The following is a 20131-nucleotide window of genomic DNA, read 5'->3' on the forward strand; positions in this document are numbered from 1 at the left end:
CCTCCTGATTTGCTTCCAGAGCACTGCGCTCCAGTCACCCACCCTCAGCTACGAGATTGCATGGCTAAGCTTTTAATAATGGAAAGCTTAGTGGGCTTTTCCCGTTTCAAAAGTAAGCATGCTCATAGTAGTAAATTTAGAAAATATAGAAGATTAGGAAGAGGGGGAAATTGCCTGTTATCTTACTGCTTAAAAATAATATTAACCGTTTGGGCATATTTCCTTCCGGTATTGCTTTCTATTCACTTTCTTGTTTTGTCTTGTTTCACTGCAGTTATATACGGTTTTGTATCATGGTCGTTTTTTAAATGTGCTTATACCAACTGTTTGTAAATACCAGCATTTACGGCAGTCACATAGCTGACTCTCCACCCTGAGCATTTAAGTTGCCTCCAGGTTTTCCTTATTGCAAATATGTCGTGCTGAACAGCTTTGTGCATTAATGCTTTCTCTGTGTTTGGGGCTGTTTCCTTAGGACAGAGTCGAAGAAGTGGAATTACCGTCCTGAAGACTAAGTGCTTTGTAGGGCTATGGATGCGAGTTAGCACGCTCTGTCTCAGGAGGGCGGAGCTCATTCTGACTGTGACTTTTAAAGGCTGCTTCTCTGGTGAATCTGTCGTCTCTGGTGCCCAGGTGCAAAGGGTGAAGGCTGGGCTCTCCCGCACCCTGAGCACAGGGCTGCCTCTGTCCATTAAGTATCTGCCTGCCCCTGGGGCTGCAAATGGAAGGAGTGAACCTGCAGAGGCACAGCCGTCAGGGGCCGCATTACTGCTCCTTTGGATGAGCCACCAGGCCCCCCAGCCCCGCCCCACTTAGTCCTGTCATTGAGAAGAGAGGGAGGCCACGCAGGCTCTCGCCTCTTTCTTGCGCAGATGTGGGGTGAACCCGGGCCGCAGACCTTTTCACGGTGGTGCTAAGGAGCAGGTGCAACTTCCTCTTCTCGTCCAGGGTCCAGCAGGGTCCGTCCAGGGAGGTGAGGGTGCTTTGCAGCGGAGGTTCCTAACATCTCGTTTCCCCAACTTTCACAGGGAGTCCAGGTGGATACGAGAGACCATAGTGGAGCCACAGCCCGGATGCTGGCCAAGCAGTATGGACACATGAAGATTGTGGGGTTGATAGACGCTCACTCGCCTTCTCTGCCCAAGAGTCTCTATCGGAGCCCAGGTACCTGCCTCTGCCCTCTGTGCGAATCTCATGGGAGAAAGAAGACCCCTGCTCCCCTGGCTCCCACTGCCGCCCTGAGATCTGGGTCCCGCAGCCTTGCCAGGCACCTTCTCCGGCTCCCCGGTGACTCCACTGTGCAGTCAAGGTTGAGGCCCACTTGTCTAACGGGAGGGAGACCACTGAGAGTGTGAGTGGCACCTGCCAGGTGAAGATGTGCCTGGGGTGCAGGGCGGGTGGCGCCCACGGGGGAGGCAGGGCAGCCTCACGAGGGTTTGCTGCCGGGTTTTCTTCTTGACTTTGCTTATGGTGTTTGTTGCCATGCAAAATGTTTTATTTTACACAGTCATATTCATCAATCTTTTATTGCCTCTGGATTTTGAGTCACCAAAAATCTTCCCCGTGCCCTGGTTGCACAGAAATTCGCCAGTGTTTTCTCCCAGTACTTATATGGTTTCATGTTTTACATTTGGCTCTCTGATCCATTTACACTTTATTTTCATGTATGGTGTGAGGTATGTTTTTTCAGATGGCTCCCCAGTTGTCCTAGCATCATTTATTCAAAAGTCCACCTTTGACCTCGTGATCTGAGAACCCGTCTTTCTCATACATACGAAGTACCCATTTGTGCTTGGCTGTTTCTGGACTTCCTATTCTGTTCATGCTCGAGACCCACGCTGTTTCAATTAGAGAGGCTTTTTGTGATGTGTTTTACTGTCTAGTGGGGCTAGTCTCCCTCATCACTTGCCTTTTTCAGTGTTTTCCTAGCTATTGCTTGTTTATTTTTCTGTCTGAACTTGTCTAGTGCCTTAAAAACAGTGTTGAGATTGAGATTGCGGCAGATTGATAAATTAACTACCCCTTTATGTTGTTGAGTAGTCCTGTCTGACAACAACGGATGTCCTTTTTTCAAGTTTTAAATTTTTCCTCGTATACGTTTTGTACATAATGTACATTTATTCCTAAATGATTTTCTTTGTTGCTGTTGTAAATGGGGTTTCACTACCATTATATCTACCTGCTTGTTGTCTGTGAATAGGAGGGCTATTGATGTCTGCATACCAACGTCATATTCTGCTGCCTTACTGCATTCTTTCATTGTTGGAGTTAGTTTTGTTGACCGATTCTCTAGGCTTTTCCAGGTATACTACCATATAATCTGCAACTAGAGATAGATTTACTGCTTCTTTCTGAGTTTTATACCTCTGATTTCTTTCATTAGCTGCATTAACTCGTACTTCCAGTACGATGTGAATATAATGGAGATGGTGAACATTCGCCTGGTCCTGGCCTTATTGGAAATGCCACATAAGTAAGACGCTGGCTTTAAGAGTAATGTGTGCATGTATTTTATCATGTTAAGAAAGTATCTGTCGTTTCCTATATTCTTGAGTGTTTTTTTTACAGGAATAAGTGTTGGATTTTGTCAAAGACTTTTTCAACATCTATAGAGATGATTGTGAATTTTTTCCTTAGATCTGTTAATATGGTATATTATATTAATGAATTTCCTAATAATGAACCAACTTCATATCTTTGGCATAAATCCCACTTAGTGTATTCTTTTCTTAACATGGTGTTGGATTCTGTTTGCTGGTATTTAGTGTTTTGGTGTGGCTAATCCTTCATAAATGATATCGGTCTGTAATTCTTCTGTTCTGTCTTCAGGTATAGGTCCCAGTATTACACTTGCTTCATAAAAAGAATTCTAAAGTTTTCCTTCCCTTTTTGTGCTCTGGAACAATTTGTGCAGCATTGGTACCCCATGGTCTTTGAACGTTTGGTGGGATTCTCATGTGACACCATCTGGGCCTGGTCTTTCTTTGGGGGATGGTCCCTTGATAAGTTTTTCAATTTCTTCTGTAGAAATTGGTCGGCTGAAGCTTTCTAATTTCACTGGGGTCAATTTTGGTAAATTGTATTTTCCTAGGAAATCATTTCATCCAGGATTGCAAACTTATTTACATAGAGGTCTGCAAAATAGTTTTTTCTCTCTCTTTTTGTAAAAGTGTCGTCTGTTTCGGTGGTTCCTTCCCCTTGTCTTTCTTCGTTCTGCCTGCCTTCTGTCTGTGCCATTTCTCTCTGGCCCTTTTACTTCTCTCTCCGCCCGTTCCGTCTTCGGTGGTTCTTACTTTTCTTCAGTGCTTCTGGTTAAGTCTCTGTTCGGATCTCTTCTTCCTCGGGTGCCTTGTAATTTAGTCTTCATTTTGTACTTTGACTTTTTTTTCCTCTTTCTTTCCTGAGTTCCATTTTCTTTTCTCACGATTCCGTGTGCGTGTGCATGTTTGTTCTCAGCTTTTGAGTTTCTGATTCAGGCTGCTGTTCCGACCCCCAGATGCTGTTGAAGGCTGTGTCAGTCCAGTGTGTTGTCTTAGAGCTCTCTTCTGCCTGCCCCTTGTTGGTTTTGCTCGGGGGGGCGCTTTTCATCTGCTGAAGTGCATGATCTCCTTTCTGAGTCCTCCCTGTGGTTGTATGTGGATGAAGCTCACTTGTGCTTTCTCACAGACAGGACGTAGTGGCCTGGCCCGTGTGTGAGTCCTGGTTCAGGAGCTCCCTCCCCATAGTGTCGCAAGGAGAGTCACCTTACTGGGTGGCTTTTTTTTTGGAGGGGGATGTAATTAGGCCAACCATTGTGTGTCCTCTGATGGATTTTTGTCTTGCCAGATCCTGAACATCCCCTGCTTGCTTTTTTCTTCACTGCCCAGTTCCCAAAAGGTGCCTCTCTGGAAGTGTGGCTGTGCTAAGACTGCTCCCTCAGGTCCCTGGCACATTCTTAAGTCACTTCCTTGTGCTCATGCTCCGCTCCACTCCGATTCTCTTCCAGTCTTTTTGCCTGTTGAATGGACTCTGTCTTTCTGAGGGTGACGTTGGCACTTCCTTCCTCTCTTCTCACGTCTGTGTGGCTTTTTTCTAGACTTGTTTTGCTCCCCACAGAGAATGGGGCGAGCAAGGAGGCAGTCTTCTCTGCTGGAAACGGGGTTTGTCTCCTCCTCCCAGGGGCGGGGAACTTTGCAGTCTGCGGGCTCTCTGCGTCCGGGCTACGTTGATGGCGTGGGATTCGTGTGGTTCTGTCTGTCGTCCTTGCCGACTCGGGCAGGCGTGAGAGGACATGTCGGAGGCTCAGCTTCATGGAGCCGCCTTTCCTTGGTTTCCCCTCCCTTGTATGTTTATCTTTTATGATGCCTTCATCTTCTGCTAGGATGGGACCATGGTCTCCTGGTGGCCTCGATCCTAGAGCAGATGGGAGTGAGGTGAAGGCCGGGGTGGTGGGGAGAATGGTCAACGCCTTTGGAACCTGGGCCAGCAACTGCCTCGCTCGCCAGGCAGTCGCTGAGTTGAGCTGTCAGTTCACATCTGAGTGGGCCGCTCCCTTTCCAGGGCCTGGCTCAGCCCAGCTCCCTTCCTGGCCTCAGGGCTGTTTTGTGATAAACCAGCACACTTGAGCGCAGTGGAGTGAAGGACTTCTCCGCCTATCTCCACCCCAGGGTCCCCACTCCAAAATGAGATCTTATCACCTGGGAGCTTTATACCAATAAATCCCTGAATTTTGCCTTCTAGGTGCGATGAAATATGGAAACCATGAAAGCTATACAACTGTAACTGCTGTGAGCATGCTGAGCTCTGAGGCCCAGGCGGGTGGTCCTTTGAAATCCTTCCTAAAACAGCACACACACAGCCATCGTGTGGCGCTTGTTTCCCAAGACGTTGTCCAGGTTGAGAATATAAAACTGCTGAGAAGTTGTAACTGATGTTGCCATACGTTTACGAAGAGATGGATCTTATCACTTCAATTTAGAACAAAATTTATTTCTGATTATAAACGTAATACACGCATGTTATAAAAAATTCTGCAAACCCAAAGAGCGGAAAAAGAATTAGACTCCTCCTTCACAATGAACTTTTTCAGCTCAGCCTCATGCCTAGCAAGCTTGCTGCCCCTACATGTCCCCACGGCTCGTCTGAGCAGTGGTCTGGCCCATTATGGCATTTCTTACAAGTGAAGTCCCGGGAAACACACTTTTCTTCTTAATTTAAGAAAACCAGTTACGAGTATTTTCTTCCAGTTTACTATGAGGATTTGTCAGTTAGTCCATCACTGAACAAAGTGTCTTACTTTTGGTGTCTAACCCACAGAAAAGTACGAAGATCTCAGTTCTTCGGACGAATCCTTCCCTGTTCCTCAGCGACAGAGGCCCTGTCGGAAGAAGGGCCTGAGCATCCACGAGGGGCCGCGAGCCCTGGCCAGGATCACAGCTATCGGCCTGGGGGGCACGGCCCGGCGGCCTGGCTACGGTGAGCGTGCCCCATTTCCTGATGCCTCTTTGACGGGTGTTCCAAGATTCCGTCTTGACGAGAACGAACAACTCTCAGGCTCCTGAAGTGTGGGCCACTGGGAGGAAGCAACAGCTCTAGGATTCAGAGTTGGTCACAGTGATGGAAACACGTTAGTCACCAGCTAGATCTTGGGCTTTGGGTCATCCTTTGATTGTCCTTTCGATTGGTTAAAATTACAAGTAGCACTTTTTTTCTAGCAGCATAAATGTAGCTAAGCTCAGGTTTCACTCATCAGATGGGTGGGTCAGCTGGTGCAGGGAAGGTGTGATGGGGTCCCACTTCCTCCTCCCTCCGAGTCACCTGGGCAGAACATCGTACTGCATTTGCCGGCCCGGCGTTGGATGTCCCTCTGGGGCAGGCTGGGGGATGACCCCACTCTTGCTCTCTCCTCAAGGTGATGGATTTGATGCTCAAACCCTCCTGAGGACTGTTGGGTGGAACGCTTGGTGGGCTAGCATCGTAGACTCCGAGTGCCCAGATCTGCTGAGTTTATCCTCTAACTGTCGACTCCCGAGTGTCGAGTGCAGTGCTCTTGGGCAGTGTGGGGGGGCGATGGTCCTGGGGTGAGTCGGGTTTGATGCTCACTCTCCTGCTCGGGCCTGACTAAGCTTAGTATGAGTTGCGCCTTCCTCTGACGTCTGTCACCCATCAGTGGCCAGGCCGAGGCTGCCAGTGTAGCAGGCTGGGTAGATGGGCCGCTGTTACCCGGGAGCACCTGTCCCTCTTAGGCCTGGGCTGGGAGGAGACCGACTTTCCCAGTCAGAGGAGACCGTGTTGCCGTCGAGAGTGTGTGAGTGACTTGATTCCCATCCAAGAGCCCTGGAAGGAGTCCTGGGCTGGGACCTCCAGGCCCGCCTTCTCCTGTGTCCTTGGAGCGGCGGGCTGACTGGGTCCCTGGGGAGGCCCTCCTCTAGCTCCTGCCACAGGGTGAGGCGCACCTCGGAGCCTGTCTGGCATGCTGTAAAGCGCACAGCTCTGGGACTTTTGGCTGAGTTTGACTCTTTTTTGAGTGGCAGAGTATATTTCCCCTGAGGAGTCAATACTACCTGTCCCACCCTGACAGGTGGGGGCATAGGAAGGACAGGTCTTGCTTCGGGGTAGGGTGTACAATTAATCTGTGTAGCCATACAATAAGTGCTTTTCTAAAATGGAATTCTTTCACGTTACCAAAATAATCTGCGGCTGAGGCCCATTTGTACAGCATTCTTTTTTTAAACTTTTTGTAATTTTTTATTTTTTTGTGAGGAAGATTGGCCCTGAGCTAACGTTGCTAATCTTATTTTGCTTGAGAAGGATTGTTGCTGAGCTAACATCCGTGCCAGTCTTCCTCTACTTTGTATGTGGGACACCACCACAGCAGGGCCCAACAAGTGGTGTGCAGGTCCACACCCGGGATCTGAACTCTCGAACCCTGGCCACTAAAGCAGTGTGCGAACGTAACCACTGCACCACTGGGCCGGCCCCTGTACATAGTTCTTTTTTTTTTTTTTTTAGATTTTTATTTTTTCCTTTTTCTCTCCAAAGCCCCCCAGTACATAGTTGTATATTCTTCGTTGTGGATCCTTCTAGTTGTGGCATGTGGGACGCTGCCTCAGCGTGGTCTGATGAGCAGTGCCATGTCCGCACCCAGGATTCGAACTAACGAAACACTGGGCCGCCTGCAGTGGAGCGCGCGAACTTAACCACTGGGCCACGGGGCCAGCCCCTGTACATAGCTCTTTTTATGCATGCACAGAGAAGGCTGGAAGGACGCTCTCCAGCGTAGTGAAGGAGTTGTCTCTCAGTTGCAGCATTTCAGGAGCGTTTGTTTTTTCCTCTTAAACGTTGTGATGTTCAAGTTTTATATAGGTGCATATATTCGCTTTGCCAACACTTAAAAAACATTTTGAATGATGAATGGCATGTGCTGATTGTAAAAAAGCTCAATACCTTCGGAAAGGTATAAAGAAGAGAATAAGCTATCCATGGCCCCACCAGCCAGTCTGTTTGCTGCAAATAAATGTACTTTCTGTGGGGAGGGGCAGGGGCAAAATTGGAATTAAACTCTGGTTTGAGTTCTGCCTTTCCTCCTTGTTTTCCTGCGGGCAGATCCATTCAGAGGTTACGTAATCTGATGTGACTGCTGTTAACTTTTACCCCAGGCCTCCTCCCTTCCTGCTCAGCCAGGTCTCTTTGCGGCCAGGGCACACGGACCTGTGAGCAGCCCCCTCGGTGCCATGTTGGGAAGGCTCGGGGCAATGAAGGCTGCCGTGTCTGAGATCACGTTTCCAGCTAAAAGGAACATCCAGCACTGTTGCTTTCCTGTGGCTCAGGAGTCTGTAAATACAGCTTGCCGTTCCCTACTCTTTGCATTTGGCAAAGAAACAGCATGGTGTGGAGAGGGCACCGGGCTCAACTCTGTGCCGGCCCTGGTTCCAGCGTGCACTTGCTGTGGGACACACACTGGTCTCCGATCCCCTCGGAGCCTGTCTCCTCACCCGCAGTCAGCACCTAACAGAGTAGATGAGGTGATGGCCAGGAGGGTGCGAGTTGCCTGCCTGCAGCGGGGCCTTCCCTCACGCGAGGTTCCCCTGAGGCGGCGGCTGCATCTGGTAGGAGGACTCGTCTCCCTTTCGTGTTCCTGTGGGTTCACGCGCCCCATTCTGTCCACAGAGCAGGTGCCTCCCCGGGGCTATGTCACCTTCAACAGCAGTGAAGAGAACCCCCTGGAAGAGGGGGGCCTCTGCTACAGGGATGTCACCTCCCCCATCAACGACCGGGATGTGGAGAGCAGCAGCAGCAGCAGCCGGGGTACGTGCGCCCACCCCCCTCCCCCTGCACTGCTCGGCCAGGGGCGCAGTCAGGTGTAGGAATTCCTGGGTGCCCCACAACCCCAACCTTCGGGGCTTGGTGCTGACGAGCTGTCCAGTCGAGAACGAGGGCCCTGGCTCTCTCGAGGAGAGGCAGAGAATCAGGCATGGGGCCAGGTGAGGAGAAGCTTCCGGCCCAGCGTCTCTCCAGGCGGGGTCTGCGGGAGTCATTCAGAACAGACAGGAAGCGTCTGTGTCATAGTGTTGGTGTCATTCATTCAGCAGCTGGTCACCGAGTGCCCTCTGTGCCGAGCCCTGTTCTGGATGCCTGGATTGATTCGTGAAGCGGAAAGATGCACACGCTGCCTGTGTGTGCAGGGGGTTGGGCTTGGGCAGGTGGGCAGCATGACGCAGAGCACACGTGACTGTGGAAGGAGCTGATGAGTGCTGGCGATGAGACCACTCGGGTGCAGGGCTCGGGGGAGTCACCACGGGCCAGACCTGCAGTCACGTCCTTGTCTTCTCCACTGCAGAAGAGCACGCCTTCTGTGCCCACCTCGGGGCCGTGCGCAGCAGCAGCAGCAGCGAGGGTCTGGCGAGGGCCCCGGGAGTGAGCAGCGAGGCCTCTCTGGAGAGCAACGAGGTCTGCTTCTCCTCCGATCCTGACCTCCTGTCTCACTCCCCTTCCTCAGTCATGGGGGTGTCTGCTAGTTCACTGAGATGGCTGCATCTGGTAACGAGTATTTTATGTGTGTCTGTGCTGTGCTCGGACTTATGAGGTCTGGGCCCACCCTCTAGGGCCACCACCTGGGTGTAGGTGGCACAGACCATGGGGGGAGTCACCAAGGAAGCCTCCGTGTGGCAGGTGGGGGGTTCACAAAGGGTTTCAGATCCTAACCACCCCCCCCCCCGCCGCCCCGCCACCCAGGGAAGTGGCTCTGATCCAGAGTGCGCAGCTGGAGCCGTGGGCGGTGGGCAGGGCCTGGATGCAGCCACACTCACCGTGAGCCGTCAGTGTCACTTTACACATGCTCCTCTCGCCACAGGACTCGGACCACGTGCGGAAAAGCTCGGTTCGCAAGCAAACTAAAAGCTACGTGAAGGCCAAGAATCGGCACAGCAACAGTCCCAGCCCCGCGGCTGCCTGTTCCCCAGGATCTGTGCCCCAGGCGGAGCAGCCCCCCTACTCAGGACCCCAGGTAAGGCCGTTTGTGAAACCAGTGGTTAGAGACGGTGCTTTCTGTGCCTCGTGAGGCATTTACAGTAGGCTTGTGAGGGCCCGGTACTGCTGAGAGGAGAGTGGTGGCGATTTTTCCCCCAGTGGCCTGTAAAGCTGCTCGGCCTGCAAGGGTTCCCAGTGGTCAGAGGGGCCAGCTGCAGGGTTTGTGTGTGGCCCTTTCCACAGGAGGGGTCTCTCTCCACTGGTTTCCATACTCACTTCTGTACTCCGTTCAGCCCCCCTGAGCCTGGGGAGGAGAGAAACCAGACGCACAGGGGCAAAGACAGTGGCACAGTGTGACGCAGCAACCGCTGCTGCCACCCTCCTCGGCCCAGGCTGCTCCGGCTAAGCAGCTCCTTAGGGTCACAGGAGCCACAGCACTCAGCTGTCTCAGGTGTCAATTGAGAGCTCCTGCCTCTGCGGGCAGAAGTGGCACAAAGAAGAGAGACCGAGTGAGGATTCGTTGTTTCTTTGTTAGGCACAGCTCTGCTGTCCATTAAAAGCCTGTGCCTGTGCTGGCTTCTCCTTGCAGCCCTCCAGGGGCTCTCTCCAGGCCTGCGGCCCAGGCTCGGGGAGCAGCTGCCGCTGTGGCTCCTTAAGCATGTTGATTAGAGCCTTTGGTGGCAGGGGTCGTGGGGTCTGAAGGCTGTTTGAGAAACTAGGTTAAGGAAATGGCAGAGTAACAACCTTGGAAAATTTGCTCATCCATTAAAGGCAACGAAAAAACTGGCAAAAGTGGTCAGAATCAGTTTTTCCAGAACTCTGTGAGTTAACTAAAGGCTTGCAGCAACCTGGAGAACGTTTATTCAAGAGAAATGGCTGAACCTCAGTAAGAACCGTGACCTTTGTAGCGTTGCAATGTGCCCTGGTCCCGTCCCCCACTCTCCAGTGCCAGGGTGGCTTGTGACAGCCACCGGAGGGGGCAGAACAGAGCTGGAGCTCTTTCAAAGTTCCATTCTCAGAGTCGGCATTATTGAGCCTGTCTGATGGTGCCCTAGAAGACCACACTTACAAGACCTATTTGACTTGACTGGGAGCGTGACCACCCAGTACCAAGGCCTCTCCCTGGGCAGGCTTGTCTGTTAACTGGACGGCTGCCTGAGGTGCTGGGGAACAGCTGGGGCGACAAGATTACCCACAGACTTCAAAGGAAAAGCCGGGCAGTGAGACGTCCAGAGGAGCTGTGCAAAGCTCTGACATGTTCCTGGGGCTCTAGGGGGCCACACACAGGCTCCAGGCAGAGTGTATGCTCAGAGAGAAGACCTCTCGATGACCTTGAGACTGAGCAAGCAGGAGGTCAAGGCGAAGCAGGAGTGCCATCAGCCTGGCAGAGCGTGCAAGGTGTGCCCCAGCCGGCGTGAGAGCTCCGCAGGGAGGACGGTGAGGTCTGCTGGCTCCAGGTGGTGAAGGGAACCGCTCCAGTCCTTAGTTGACTAGGAACTGAGTAGACACTTCAGTGGCCACATGTGGGGAAGAATACAGACTTGACAGAATTGTTAGAAAAGCCACTAAACAAACAACAGCTTCAACAAGCAGCAACAACCAACCGCAGAGGGAGGAGAACCGGATCTCCAGAGCTGCCCCATTAAAATGTCCAGTTTTCAACAAAAAAGACGAGATGCGCCCAGAAACGAAGTATGACTTGTATACTGTAAAAAAGCAATCAGGGGCTGGCCCCGTGGCCGAGTGGTTAAGTTCGCGCGCTCCGCAGCAGGCGGCCCAGTGTTTCGTTGGTTCGAATCCTGGGCGCGGACATGGCACTGCTCATCAGACCACGCTGAGGCAGCGTCCCACATGCCACAACTAGAAGAACCCACAACGAAGAATACACAACTATGTACCGGGGGGCTTTGGGGAGAAAAAGGAAAAAATAAAATCTTTAAAAAAAAAAAAAAAAAGCAATCAACAGAAGCCGCCCCAAGGAAGCCCAGACACTGGCCTCGCTAGACGAAGTCTTTACATCGGCTCTTACAGATACGTTCCAGCAGTTCAAGGAAACCACGTCTAAATGGAGGCTATCGATAGTGAGAGAAATAAAAAGGAACCAAAGAGAAATTCTGGAGTCGAAAAGTCCGGTGACTGAAATGATCCCTGCACTGGCGACGTGGCGGCAGTTCTGAGCAGTGGAGGGAAGAGGGAGAGGCGTGCGCAGGGGCCTGTGAGGCCCCGTCGGGCATGTGCCCGTGTACACAGAATGCTGTTCCAGGAGAGGGGGGGAGAAGAGCAGAGTGCTTTAAAAATAGTCAGACCTTCCCAAATTTGATAAAAACATGGATCTGCACATCCAGGAAGCTAAGTGAACTCTAGGTTAAACTCAGACGCACACCTGGATTCATCATATCATGAGCTGTCAAGAAACAGAGTCCTGAAGGGAGCAGGAGAGGTGACTCCTCCCCAACGAGGGACTCAGTAAGATGAACAGCCCATTCATTGTCAGAGACTGGAGACCGAAGACATTCAGATGCCATGTCCAAAGTCATGCAAGAAAAAGACTCAACCAGGAATGCCACAGCCAGCAAAAACTAGCCTTTGAAGGGGCAGGAGCCGTCGAGACAGTCCCAGTTAACAGAGACTGGGAGCGCCGAGGTGTTGCTGGCGGACCTGCCTACAAGAAATACTGCCGCTGTCCTTTGGGCTGCAACGGGTGGCAGCTGGGTTCTCCATCCGCAGTCCAGTCTGTGCCACTGCTGCACCTGGGGAATCTGCTGGGCTCAGCACGGGGACGTGACCTCTCGACTGCATGCTTGCAGGAGAAGTGGCTCTGCACTGCATCGCATGCCTTTCCTTGTCCCCGTGTCTCTGTGCCCCGCCTGTCCCCTGACCCGTCCTGGCTCCTTGGCCCCTAGGACCTCGCCACGCTGCTGGAGCAGATCGGGTGTCTGAAGTACCTGCAGGTGTTCGAGGAGCAGGACGTGGACCTCCGCATCTTTCTCACCCTCACCGAGAGCGACCTGAAGGAAATCGGCATCACGTGAGTCCTGGGGAGCCGTCTGTGGCCTCACCCCGTCACTTTAGCCAGGCGAGCCAGGACGAGCACAGGTCGCACCTTCCTGGCATTTGTGTGGAAAGAGCTGCCCCCCTAGAAGTCAGCTTCCCCTCCTGCCGTGAACTGTCCTCAGTTTGTACAGCCGCTCCTCCCGGCCTAGATGCACACAGCTGGGCCCTGTGCCTCCTGAGGCCCCCAGGCTGGCCTGGCTGACCCTGCTGCCTTCAGGGCACAGGGTCCGTTCACTTTTGAGAGCTTGTGAGCTGACAGACGGTTGTCCACAACCTGGAGCCTGCCAGCCCGAGCTCCCTGTTCAATGAGAGCAGCAGCCGGGCAGCGGAGGGGAAGAAATGGGGAGGCCAGCCAGGGGCGGGGATGCTGTTCTCTGCCCCAGGATCCTGGGGGCCGCTCTTCCCCTTCATGCTGGCATCTCCCCTAGGGGGACAGTTTGATGGGAGTGTGGTCCATGGAGCCTCTGTGCACACGGCAGATGCCAAACCACGTCCTTCTCTCATTCACCCCTGCAGGTTGTTTGGGCCCAAGAGGAAGATGACCTCTGCCATTGCCCGCTGGCACAGCAGTGCCCGCCCCCCTAGTGACGCCCTGGAGCTGGCCTATGCTGACCGGCTTGAAGCCGAGATGCAAGAGCTCGCCATCCAGCTGCACAAAGTGAGTGGGGAGAGCCAGGGAGGGGATGAGAGGTGTCTGGAGACACACACCTGTAGGGAAGGACACAGCCATGGAGAGCAAGTGGTGGGGACAGATACCCAGCATCAGCAGAGAGAAGCAGCCAGGGCGGCGATAGGACACTGAGGGCAGAAAGCATTAGAGTCATAAGCAGAAGGGGGACGCATAGGCAGGCATGCAGGAAGGAGGCTCAGGAAGATGGGGCATTAAGCAGGAGGTCAGAGGGACACCAGTGAGGAGAGACAGGGCGAGGCAGAGGATGAGCGGCTGGTGTGGACACCAGAGAGCTCACAGGAGGGACTCAAAGCGGGAGAGACCCAAGGGGTACCGTAGAGGTACCCCCTGGGAGAGAGGGTGACAATCGGGATGGCAGAGATGGAACCGGAGGGGGACCCCGCCCGAGCAGCCATGGCCTCATGTCCCCAGCATGTCCGCCCACCTCTCCCTGTCCCGCTGCAGAGCTGTGAGGAGGTGGAGGCCATGCGGGGCCAGGTGTCGCAGGAGCAGGAGCTGCGGGCCGTGGTGGAGAGCTGCCTCCTGGAGCAGGACAGCACCCGCAAGGACGTCTGCGCCCAGCTGCAGGAGACCTGGGCCCTCGCCCACGATGCTGCCCTCGTACTGGACCAGCTGCGGTGAGTGAGCGTCTGAGCAGCTTCTAGGCCAGGGCCAGGCCCTGAGCCACCGTTTCCTCCAGGTTCTTCAACCAAGGGGTCATTTCCAGGGCCTCCTGGGGTCACTGGGTGCCACCCCCCATTTCGTCTGCAGGACAGACCAGGCAGCAGACAGGGCCTGGAGAAGCTGCACCCGCTGCAGGTCTTCCTCCGCCCTGGTCTCAAGCCCCGAGAGCCTATCTGTGCGGGTGGCGTGTGCTTGCCACGCCCACAGAGGTGGGCTGGGGGCCAGGGCAGAGCCCCACCTTACACTCAGGGAGTGGGGCTCTGCGGTCCCCTGCCCTCTGGGGCCGCAGAAGGCACTGTTGCCACCTCTCCCCTCACCAGCACTTGGTCTTGTGTCTGGCAGAGCCTGTCAAGCTGAACTGTCAGCCCGAGTGAGGCAGGATGAGTCCCCCCGCAGGGCGACCCTGGGCCCAGCCCTCCCCACAGCGGGTAAGGAAAGCAGCGGCCCAGCCCGGCCCAGGCAGACAGGGGCAGGGAGGCCTCCCCAGGCCAGGGGTACCACTTGTCTCAGCACGGTTATCACACTGACACCTCCTTACACTCAATCCCAAACTGCAGGGTGAGGGCACTCTGCTCTGCCCATTGCCTCCTTGTCCCTCCCAGTGGCAGGAGGTGAAGGCCCAGGGCACAGCCCCGCGGGAGGCCAGGGACCCTCACGCTTTCATTTCTGGGGCTGGGCCCTGGCCAGCAGTGAGTGCTTCGGTCAACAAGCGGGAACAGAACACGTTTTATGTAACAAGGGAGTCGCACAGGCACTGACAGTTGGGTGAGTCCCCAGTCACAGTGGATCAGGACAAAGAGGCAGGGCCTGTGAGCACACAGACCCGGGCCCACCCAGCCCTCTGCCCCACAGACTCCAAAGGCTGGCAGGCTGCCCTGCAGGCCCTGAGCCTCCCTGAGCTGTCGGGAGCATTGGAGGATCGAGTCTGTGAGATGGGTGAGTCTCCAGGAGGGCAGCCAGTGGCCCTCACCCCTCCCAGGGGCCAGACGGGTGAACAGGGAGAGCCCCTGGCTGCTGTGGGGCAGTCCCACCACAGCCCGCTGACCCTCAAGGTCATTCATTCCTAGTGCTCCCCAGGGCCCCCCTTCCTCATGCCCCTCCCAGACTTGCAGAGCAGTCACTGTCTGCTCCGTCCCAGGGCGAGTGCTGTGCTCCGTGACCCAGAGCCTGGAGAAGCTACAAGTGCTGAACGGGAAAGAGAACTGGCGGGAGCCGTAGCCGCAGGGACGGTGAGTGTCTGCTGGCCCGGGGCCCGGGCCGGGGAGCAGGTCCACGGGCAGCTGAGTGAGCGCCCGCCTCAGTCTTCCTTTCCCTCCTCAGAACCTGACGTCGGGTGATTGATCCACCCTGAACCTGTGCACCCGGAAGACAGAGGGCCTGAGCGGGCGGCTGCAGCAGCCCAGGCCCCAGCTGGGGCCCGAGAAGCAGGCCCGGGAGCAGCCAGCAGAGAGGCAGGTTGGGGCTGTGGTCGGCACCAGGCAGCGAGGCCCCACGGAGGCAGGCTGAGGGTCTCGTGCTCAGCACCTGGTGGTAAGGCCCAGAGCAGGCATGGCCTTGAGAGAGAGCGTGTCCCCGACACCGCAGGTGCCACACTGAGGTTTGCCCTGAGGGGTGAGGACTGGGGCATCTGGGCAGCTTATGTCATTTGCTGGAGAATAAAATTTGAGATCAGCTGGTGAGGGGCTCAGTTCTGGTCAGGGGACACACAGTACTGGCTGGCGCAGCACAGCAAGGGGAAAAGCCACACCAAGACCCTCAGCCGCAGTGACCCACTGGGGCCCAGGCCCTTTCTGCCAGGACAGAGAACTCCTGGGGGGCCGGCCCAGTGGTATTGTGGTTAAGTTCGCATGCTCCACTTAGGTGGCCCAGGCTTCACAGGTTCGGATCCTGGGCACAGACCTAGCACTGGTCGTCAGGCCGTGCTGTAGGGGCATCCCACATAAAATAGAGGAAGATTGGCACAGAATTTAGCTCAGGGCCAATCTCCCTCACACACAAAAAATAAAAATAATTTAAAAAAAGAAGACTGTGCAGAGCAGAGCCACCTCAGTGACCCCGTGCTCCATCGTTCCTGGCAGCTAGGGCCACCTTTGCTTAGCACCCCCGTGATTCTACAGAAGCTACCTGGAGAGCAGAGCACGTCCCCGGAAATGAGAGAGGAGCAAGGTCCAGGTACTTTATTTACAGAGTCAAGTGCCTGTGCCCACAGCGCCGGCCGCTCCCTCGGGCTCTAAGGCGAACAGATGCCAAGCTGGGCGGGGTGCCGCTCTCCTTACCAGGCCAGGCGGGCGCTGGGGAGACTTTCCAGACATGGCCATAGGAGACCGCCAGTGGTGACCTTCCTGTCTGCAGTGGCTCTGCTGCTGTCATCTGCACACTCGGCCAGTGCTTCCAGACCGTCCCCTGGAGGTGCCTGCAGACGGTGCTGGGGGAGAAAGGAGGGCTTTCAAAGCAGAGGAAAGAGCAGCAGGCAGCCCAGGGGCAGCCAGAGCCATCAGGCTCAGGAGAGGGGCTCACATTGACAGGCCCAGACCAGAAGCCCCAGACCAGGCTGAGGGCCCAGAAAGGTCCACGGCCAGCAGTGCCACAGCAAACACGAGGAGGTGAAGGACACCCCCGCCCGGGACAGGAGGCCTGTGGCAGCTCCACTCTGAACGACGCCAAGCTCTCGGGTCTGGCCCTGTCCTTAAGTCCGGGGGAGGCCCCCTGCGCTGAGCCCTGGGCCTCCAGCCAGGACCAAAGAACACACAGAGCAGCCGAGGAGCGACTTTACTGTCCTTTCTCCTTGCGCCCCAGCTACAGCTGGGCCCCACGGCCCTGACTCTCCTCAGGGCCAAGCCCCAGCGGGTAGAGCTGCTTTGAAGCCTCTCCCAGGCACACACCACGGAGAGAAGCCTAACTGAGCACAGCTGACAGCCACCAGAATTAACCGGACATCCTACCCCAGGCTGGCTCTTCTCTAGGCCCTGGGGCTGGCACAGGGGGCAGGACGCAGCAGTGAGTCAACCCAGACCAAGGCATCCTCAATAGAACAAACCAATGTAATGGTCCAGGTGTGTGTGCACCCAGCCACCCAGGAAGTCGGGCCGCACCTGGGCCTCTGCCCGCCCATGACACTCGACAGAGGAGGGTTTGAGCCTCCGGGTGGGTGAGAATGTCCTGAGCCTGGAGAGCCAGGCCCAGTGCACTGACCAACCTGAGAGGGTCCCAGCTGGCCTGGCCCCCACTGAGTGACTGCTCAGGGCAGTGGGGACAACGAGATGCTCACTCGCCCCACACAGTTAGAATGGGGTGCAAACACAGAAACAGGCTAAAAGACATTCCCACACAACTTCAGGGCCCAGGCTCAGCCCATGGGCACAGACAGAACTGTGGGAGGGTGACAGACACTCAACACAGGAGCAACCTCAGGAGGAAGACGGGAGAAGCTTCTCCAGGGCCTTCTTCTGCTTCTCAGTGGCCGCAGCCAAGGCCTCAGCCAGCTTCTCCTCGGGCATCATGTTGAGCACCTTGAGAGCGAAGAGGAGCTGGTACTTGGCTGTGCTGATGAAGGCATTGCTCAGGAAGTTGGGGAAGCCGCCGACTCGGTCCTTCTGGGTGTAGAGTGGGACGCGCACGAGCCCCAGCACCTGCATGGAGAAGAGACCAGGGCTGGGGCCAGGCCCCTGCGCTGATCCTGCAGCCCTGGCAGAAGGGGCCTGGGAGCTGCTAGGCCAGGGGACAGGCAGCCAGGATGCCAAGGACACAATGGGGAACGCTGGCAGGGTCTGGTGAGGCAGAAGCCAGCCAGCTCCCTTGGAGCAGTGCAGCCCCTCTCCTCCCCAAGCAAGTTTCAAGGCCACCCCATGCGCTTCCCACCCCCTGCACATCAGGTCTCAGCCCCCCATCCGCGGGCAGGAAGCCCCCATTCACACCTCATGCTCCCCCTGCCACCTGGTGAGTCCCAAACACCCCAAGTGGCACTCCCGGCCCTTCCAGACCACGAAACCCACAGATTCCAAGAGCCTTAAACCCCTGCAACCATGAGATCCCAACCCCCTTTCCCCGAGTCCACGAACCCAGCCCTACCGTCCCCTTTTCAGTTTCCCCCCTCCCCCGGCAGCCACCGCCCCATCCCCCCGCCCCCCCACCGATCCCACTCCCAGGATTGGCAATGGCAGGCAGCAAGGCAGATGGAACACAGCCCCGAGGGAGCCCAGCCCCGCCCCGCCTCCCCAGGCCCCTCTCCCCACCCAGATGCTGGAGACAGCGATCCCCACCCGCCCGGCCAGGGGACCCTCAGGGGGACGTGTTACCCATCGGTGCCTTCCGCGGGGCCAGAGCCAAACCCCGGGGCGGGGGGCGGGGCCCGGGCGGCGGCCCCACCTCCAGGCCGTGGTCGCGCGAGTGCACCGCGCTGATCTCCACGGCGTGCAGCTGCTCCAGCGTGAGCTGGCGCGCGTACAGGTGCGCCACGACGCGGTGCGGGCCCTCGGTCAGGTGCGAGCTCAGGTAGTCGGCCTCGGTGAGGCGCAGGCAGCCCAGGCCCAGGCCCAGCACCCGGTTCAGGCCGTCCTCCAGCGACCAGAAGCGCCGGTCCACGAAGCCCCCGGGGAAGCCCAGCAGCCCGTCGAAGCGCATCTGCATCTGCAAGGCAGCGCGGTCACGGGCGTGGGTCCGAGCGGCGCCCCCCCCGCCGGCCGCCCGCCCGCGTCCTCACCAGCACCGAGAAGCGCATGGGGATGCGGCCGAAGAGCTGCCCGGGGTTGGCGGCATACAGCATGGCGTGGCACGAGTGGCTCCAGCCCGGCCCCAGGCGCATCGCCTCCACCCGGCTGATCTGCTTCAGCTCCGGTACCGCCGCCGTCGACATCTTGGCACTGCCCCCCGCACCCCTAGCACCGCCCCTTAAGTGCATGCGCGGGCCCGCCCCCGCCGCGCCCGGCCAATCCGCGGGCAGCCGCGCCCCTGGGCCACGCCCCTCCACCAATCGCCGACGCGCACTGGGGCAGAGCCCATCGCGGCGCTCCGAGGCGTCGTTGAGAGGTGGAAGGGGCGTGTGCAAAGGGAGCGGCGGCGCGCGTCCCAGCCGCCATCCAATCGCCGCGCACCCCGAGCGGCGGCCCCGCCCACGGCCTCGAAGTCCCCGGCGCGCAGGCTGCAGCGCGCCAGCCGAGCGCCCGGGCCGCGCGCGACCTCGGCGGGGTACCCGGCACCTGCCTGCCCCGAGGGCAGGGGGAGCCCCAGCGAGCGGCGGCGCCCATCCCGGCCTTCCCCCAGCTCCTCCCTGGGAGCGGCCCCCGCCCGGCCTGGCGTCTGCCCGTGCGCCTCCCGCCTCCCCGGGAGCGCTCCGCGGAGCCCGAGACCAGAGGCCGCCCCCTCCCCTGCACGCGCTCGAGCCCAAGGACACTGCTGGTCGGCCTGACGCCAGAGGGCACGAGAGCAGGGCCGGGCGAGCTGCCCACACAGCCCCAGCCCACGCTCCGCCCTGGGCGCCGGCCTGCTGGGGCGGCAGGGACTGAAATCCCGGGGCTGGGCGCTTCCCCGCCCAGCGCCCCAAGGATCCTCCGAGACGGGCGCCAAATGCCAGGTACTGCTGAAGGAAGCGGGGTCTTCCCAACTGACCGAACAGGAGCCTGGGCTCAGAGGACCAGGGCTGGCCCGGGGGCACTCTGCAGTTTTTGGCGGAGCCAGGATCCCGCCCTACATTCCCACCCTGTCTCCTGCCGATGTCCGCCACGGAAAACCTCCCGGCTTCCGCCTGAGGTACTTACCTTCCCACGTTTGCGCTGCAGAAGGAAGTCGCTGGAGCTTGGGAGCATCGGGCAGAGCGGCAGGGCCCCCGGAATCCTGCGATGGTGCCCCTCACTCACCCGCTGGCCCAAGCTCCACTTTCCTCCCCACGGTGGGGGGTTTGCTGAGTGAAGGAACCACCGCCCGCACTCAGGACGGGTGCCCGGCACAGCCTGGGGGAGCCACGCGGTGCGGGCAGCCCTGTGGCTCAGGGAAAGCTGCCCTGAGTGGGGCCGAGCAGGAAAGGACAGCGGGCAGAGGGTGGGCAAGAGCTGGCAGGATCCGCCAAAAACACTCACACGTTCGGTCCGTGGTGGTGGTCTGTCAGGAGACATGGGACTAAGGACCCTCTAAAGAGGGAGGTTCTCTCCCGCTGTGACCCTCTGCCAGGGGCCAGGGCGCAGGCAGCAGGGGACACGGGGCAGGGGACAGGAGGCAGCCAGATTCTGGGGCAAGTGACGGTGTCTGAAGGGGAGAGGTCAGTGAGGGGAAGGGCCCATCCAG

General features: G+C 57.1%; 2 protein-coding genes across 14 annotated transcripts in view; one reads left to right on the top strand and one right to left on the bottom strand.

The window, feature by feature from the left end:
- The window catches only part of ANKS3 (ankyrin repeat and sterile alpha motif domain containing 3), a 28246-nt gene extending 12715 nt beyond the window's left edge, over positions 1-15531 (top strand). For 6 of the 12 annotated variants that reach the window (XM_070485018.1, XM_070485021.1, XM_070485025.1 and 3 more), the window contains 12 exons: positions 1029-1164; positions 5296-5454; positions 8149-8286; positions 8819-8928; positions 9332-9484; positions 12351-12475; positions 13018-13159; positions 13637-13809; positions 14198-14283; positions 14708-14791; positions 14994-15084; positions 15157-15531. In XM_070485018.1, the coding sequence (XP_070341119.1) occupies positions 1029-1164; positions 5296-5454; positions 8149-8286; positions 8819-8928; positions 9332-9484; positions 12351-12475; positions 13018-13159; positions 13637-13809; positions 14198-14283; positions 14708-14791; positions 14994-15073 (1386 nt within the window). In that variant the 3' untranslated portion in view covers positions 15074-15084; positions 15157-15531. The remainder of the gene's footprint in view (positions 1-1028; positions 1165-5295; positions 5455-8148; positions 8287-8818; positions 8929-9331; positions 9485-12350; positions 12476-13017; positions 13160-13636; positions 13810-14197; positions 14284-14707; positions 14792-14993; positions 15085-15156) is intronic. The other 6 variants (XM_070485020.1, XM_070485017.1, XR_011494345.1 and 3 more) reach the window with 5 other exon arrangements.
- A 475-nt stretch (positions 15532-16006) lies between these two features.
- NUDT16L1 (nudix hydrolase 16 like 1) lies at positions 16007-18899 on the bottom strand. 2 transcript variants are annotated; one of them, XR_001396796.3, is made up of 4 exons: positions 18555-18899; positions 18151-18481; positions 17262-17484; positions 16007-16280 (listed from the first exon to the last, which is right to left on the bottom strand). XR_001396796.3 is itself a non-coding variant. In XM_014833135.3 (4 exons), exons 1-3 carry the CDS (start codon positions 18750-18752, stop codon positions 17263-17265), a joined length of 681 nt encoding a protein of 226 aa, XP_014688621.3. In that variant the 5' UTR covers positions 18753-18763; the 3' UTR covers positions 16007-16280; position 17262. The 2 variants fall into 2 exon arrangements, 1 of the variants encoding a protein (XP_014688621.3); XM_014833135.3 differs by having other exon boundaries at positions 18221-18481; positions 18555-18763.
- Positions 18900-20131: the final 1232 nt, after the last annotated feature.

The sequence above is a fragment of the Equus asinus genome, chromosome 14 (assembly GCF_041296235.1).
Source record: "Equus asinus isolate D_3611 breed Donkey chromosome 14, EquAss-T2T_v2, whole genome shotgun sequence".
Classification (NCBI taxonomy): domain Eukaryota; kingdom Metazoa; phylum Chordata; class Mammalia; order Perissodactyla; family Equidae; genus Equus; species Equus asinus.

What these genes read in the sequence shown, in the direction of transcription:
- NUDT16L1 (XM_014833135.3), bottom strand. Translation starts at nt 18,752, where the DNA reads ATGCACTTAAGGGGCGGTGCTAGGGGTGCGGGGGGCAGTGCCAAGATG. An exon ending in CCATGCGCTTCTCGGTGCTG is followed by an intron (nt 18,482 to 18,554) that starts GTGAGGACGCGG and finishes GCTGCCTTGCAG; the next exon opens with ATGCAGATGCGCTTCGACGG. An exon ending in CGCGCGACCACGGCCTGGAG is followed by an intron (nt 17,485 to 18,220) that starts GTGGGGCCGCCG and finishes TTCTCCATGCAG; the next exon opens with GTGCTGGGGCTCGTGCGCGT.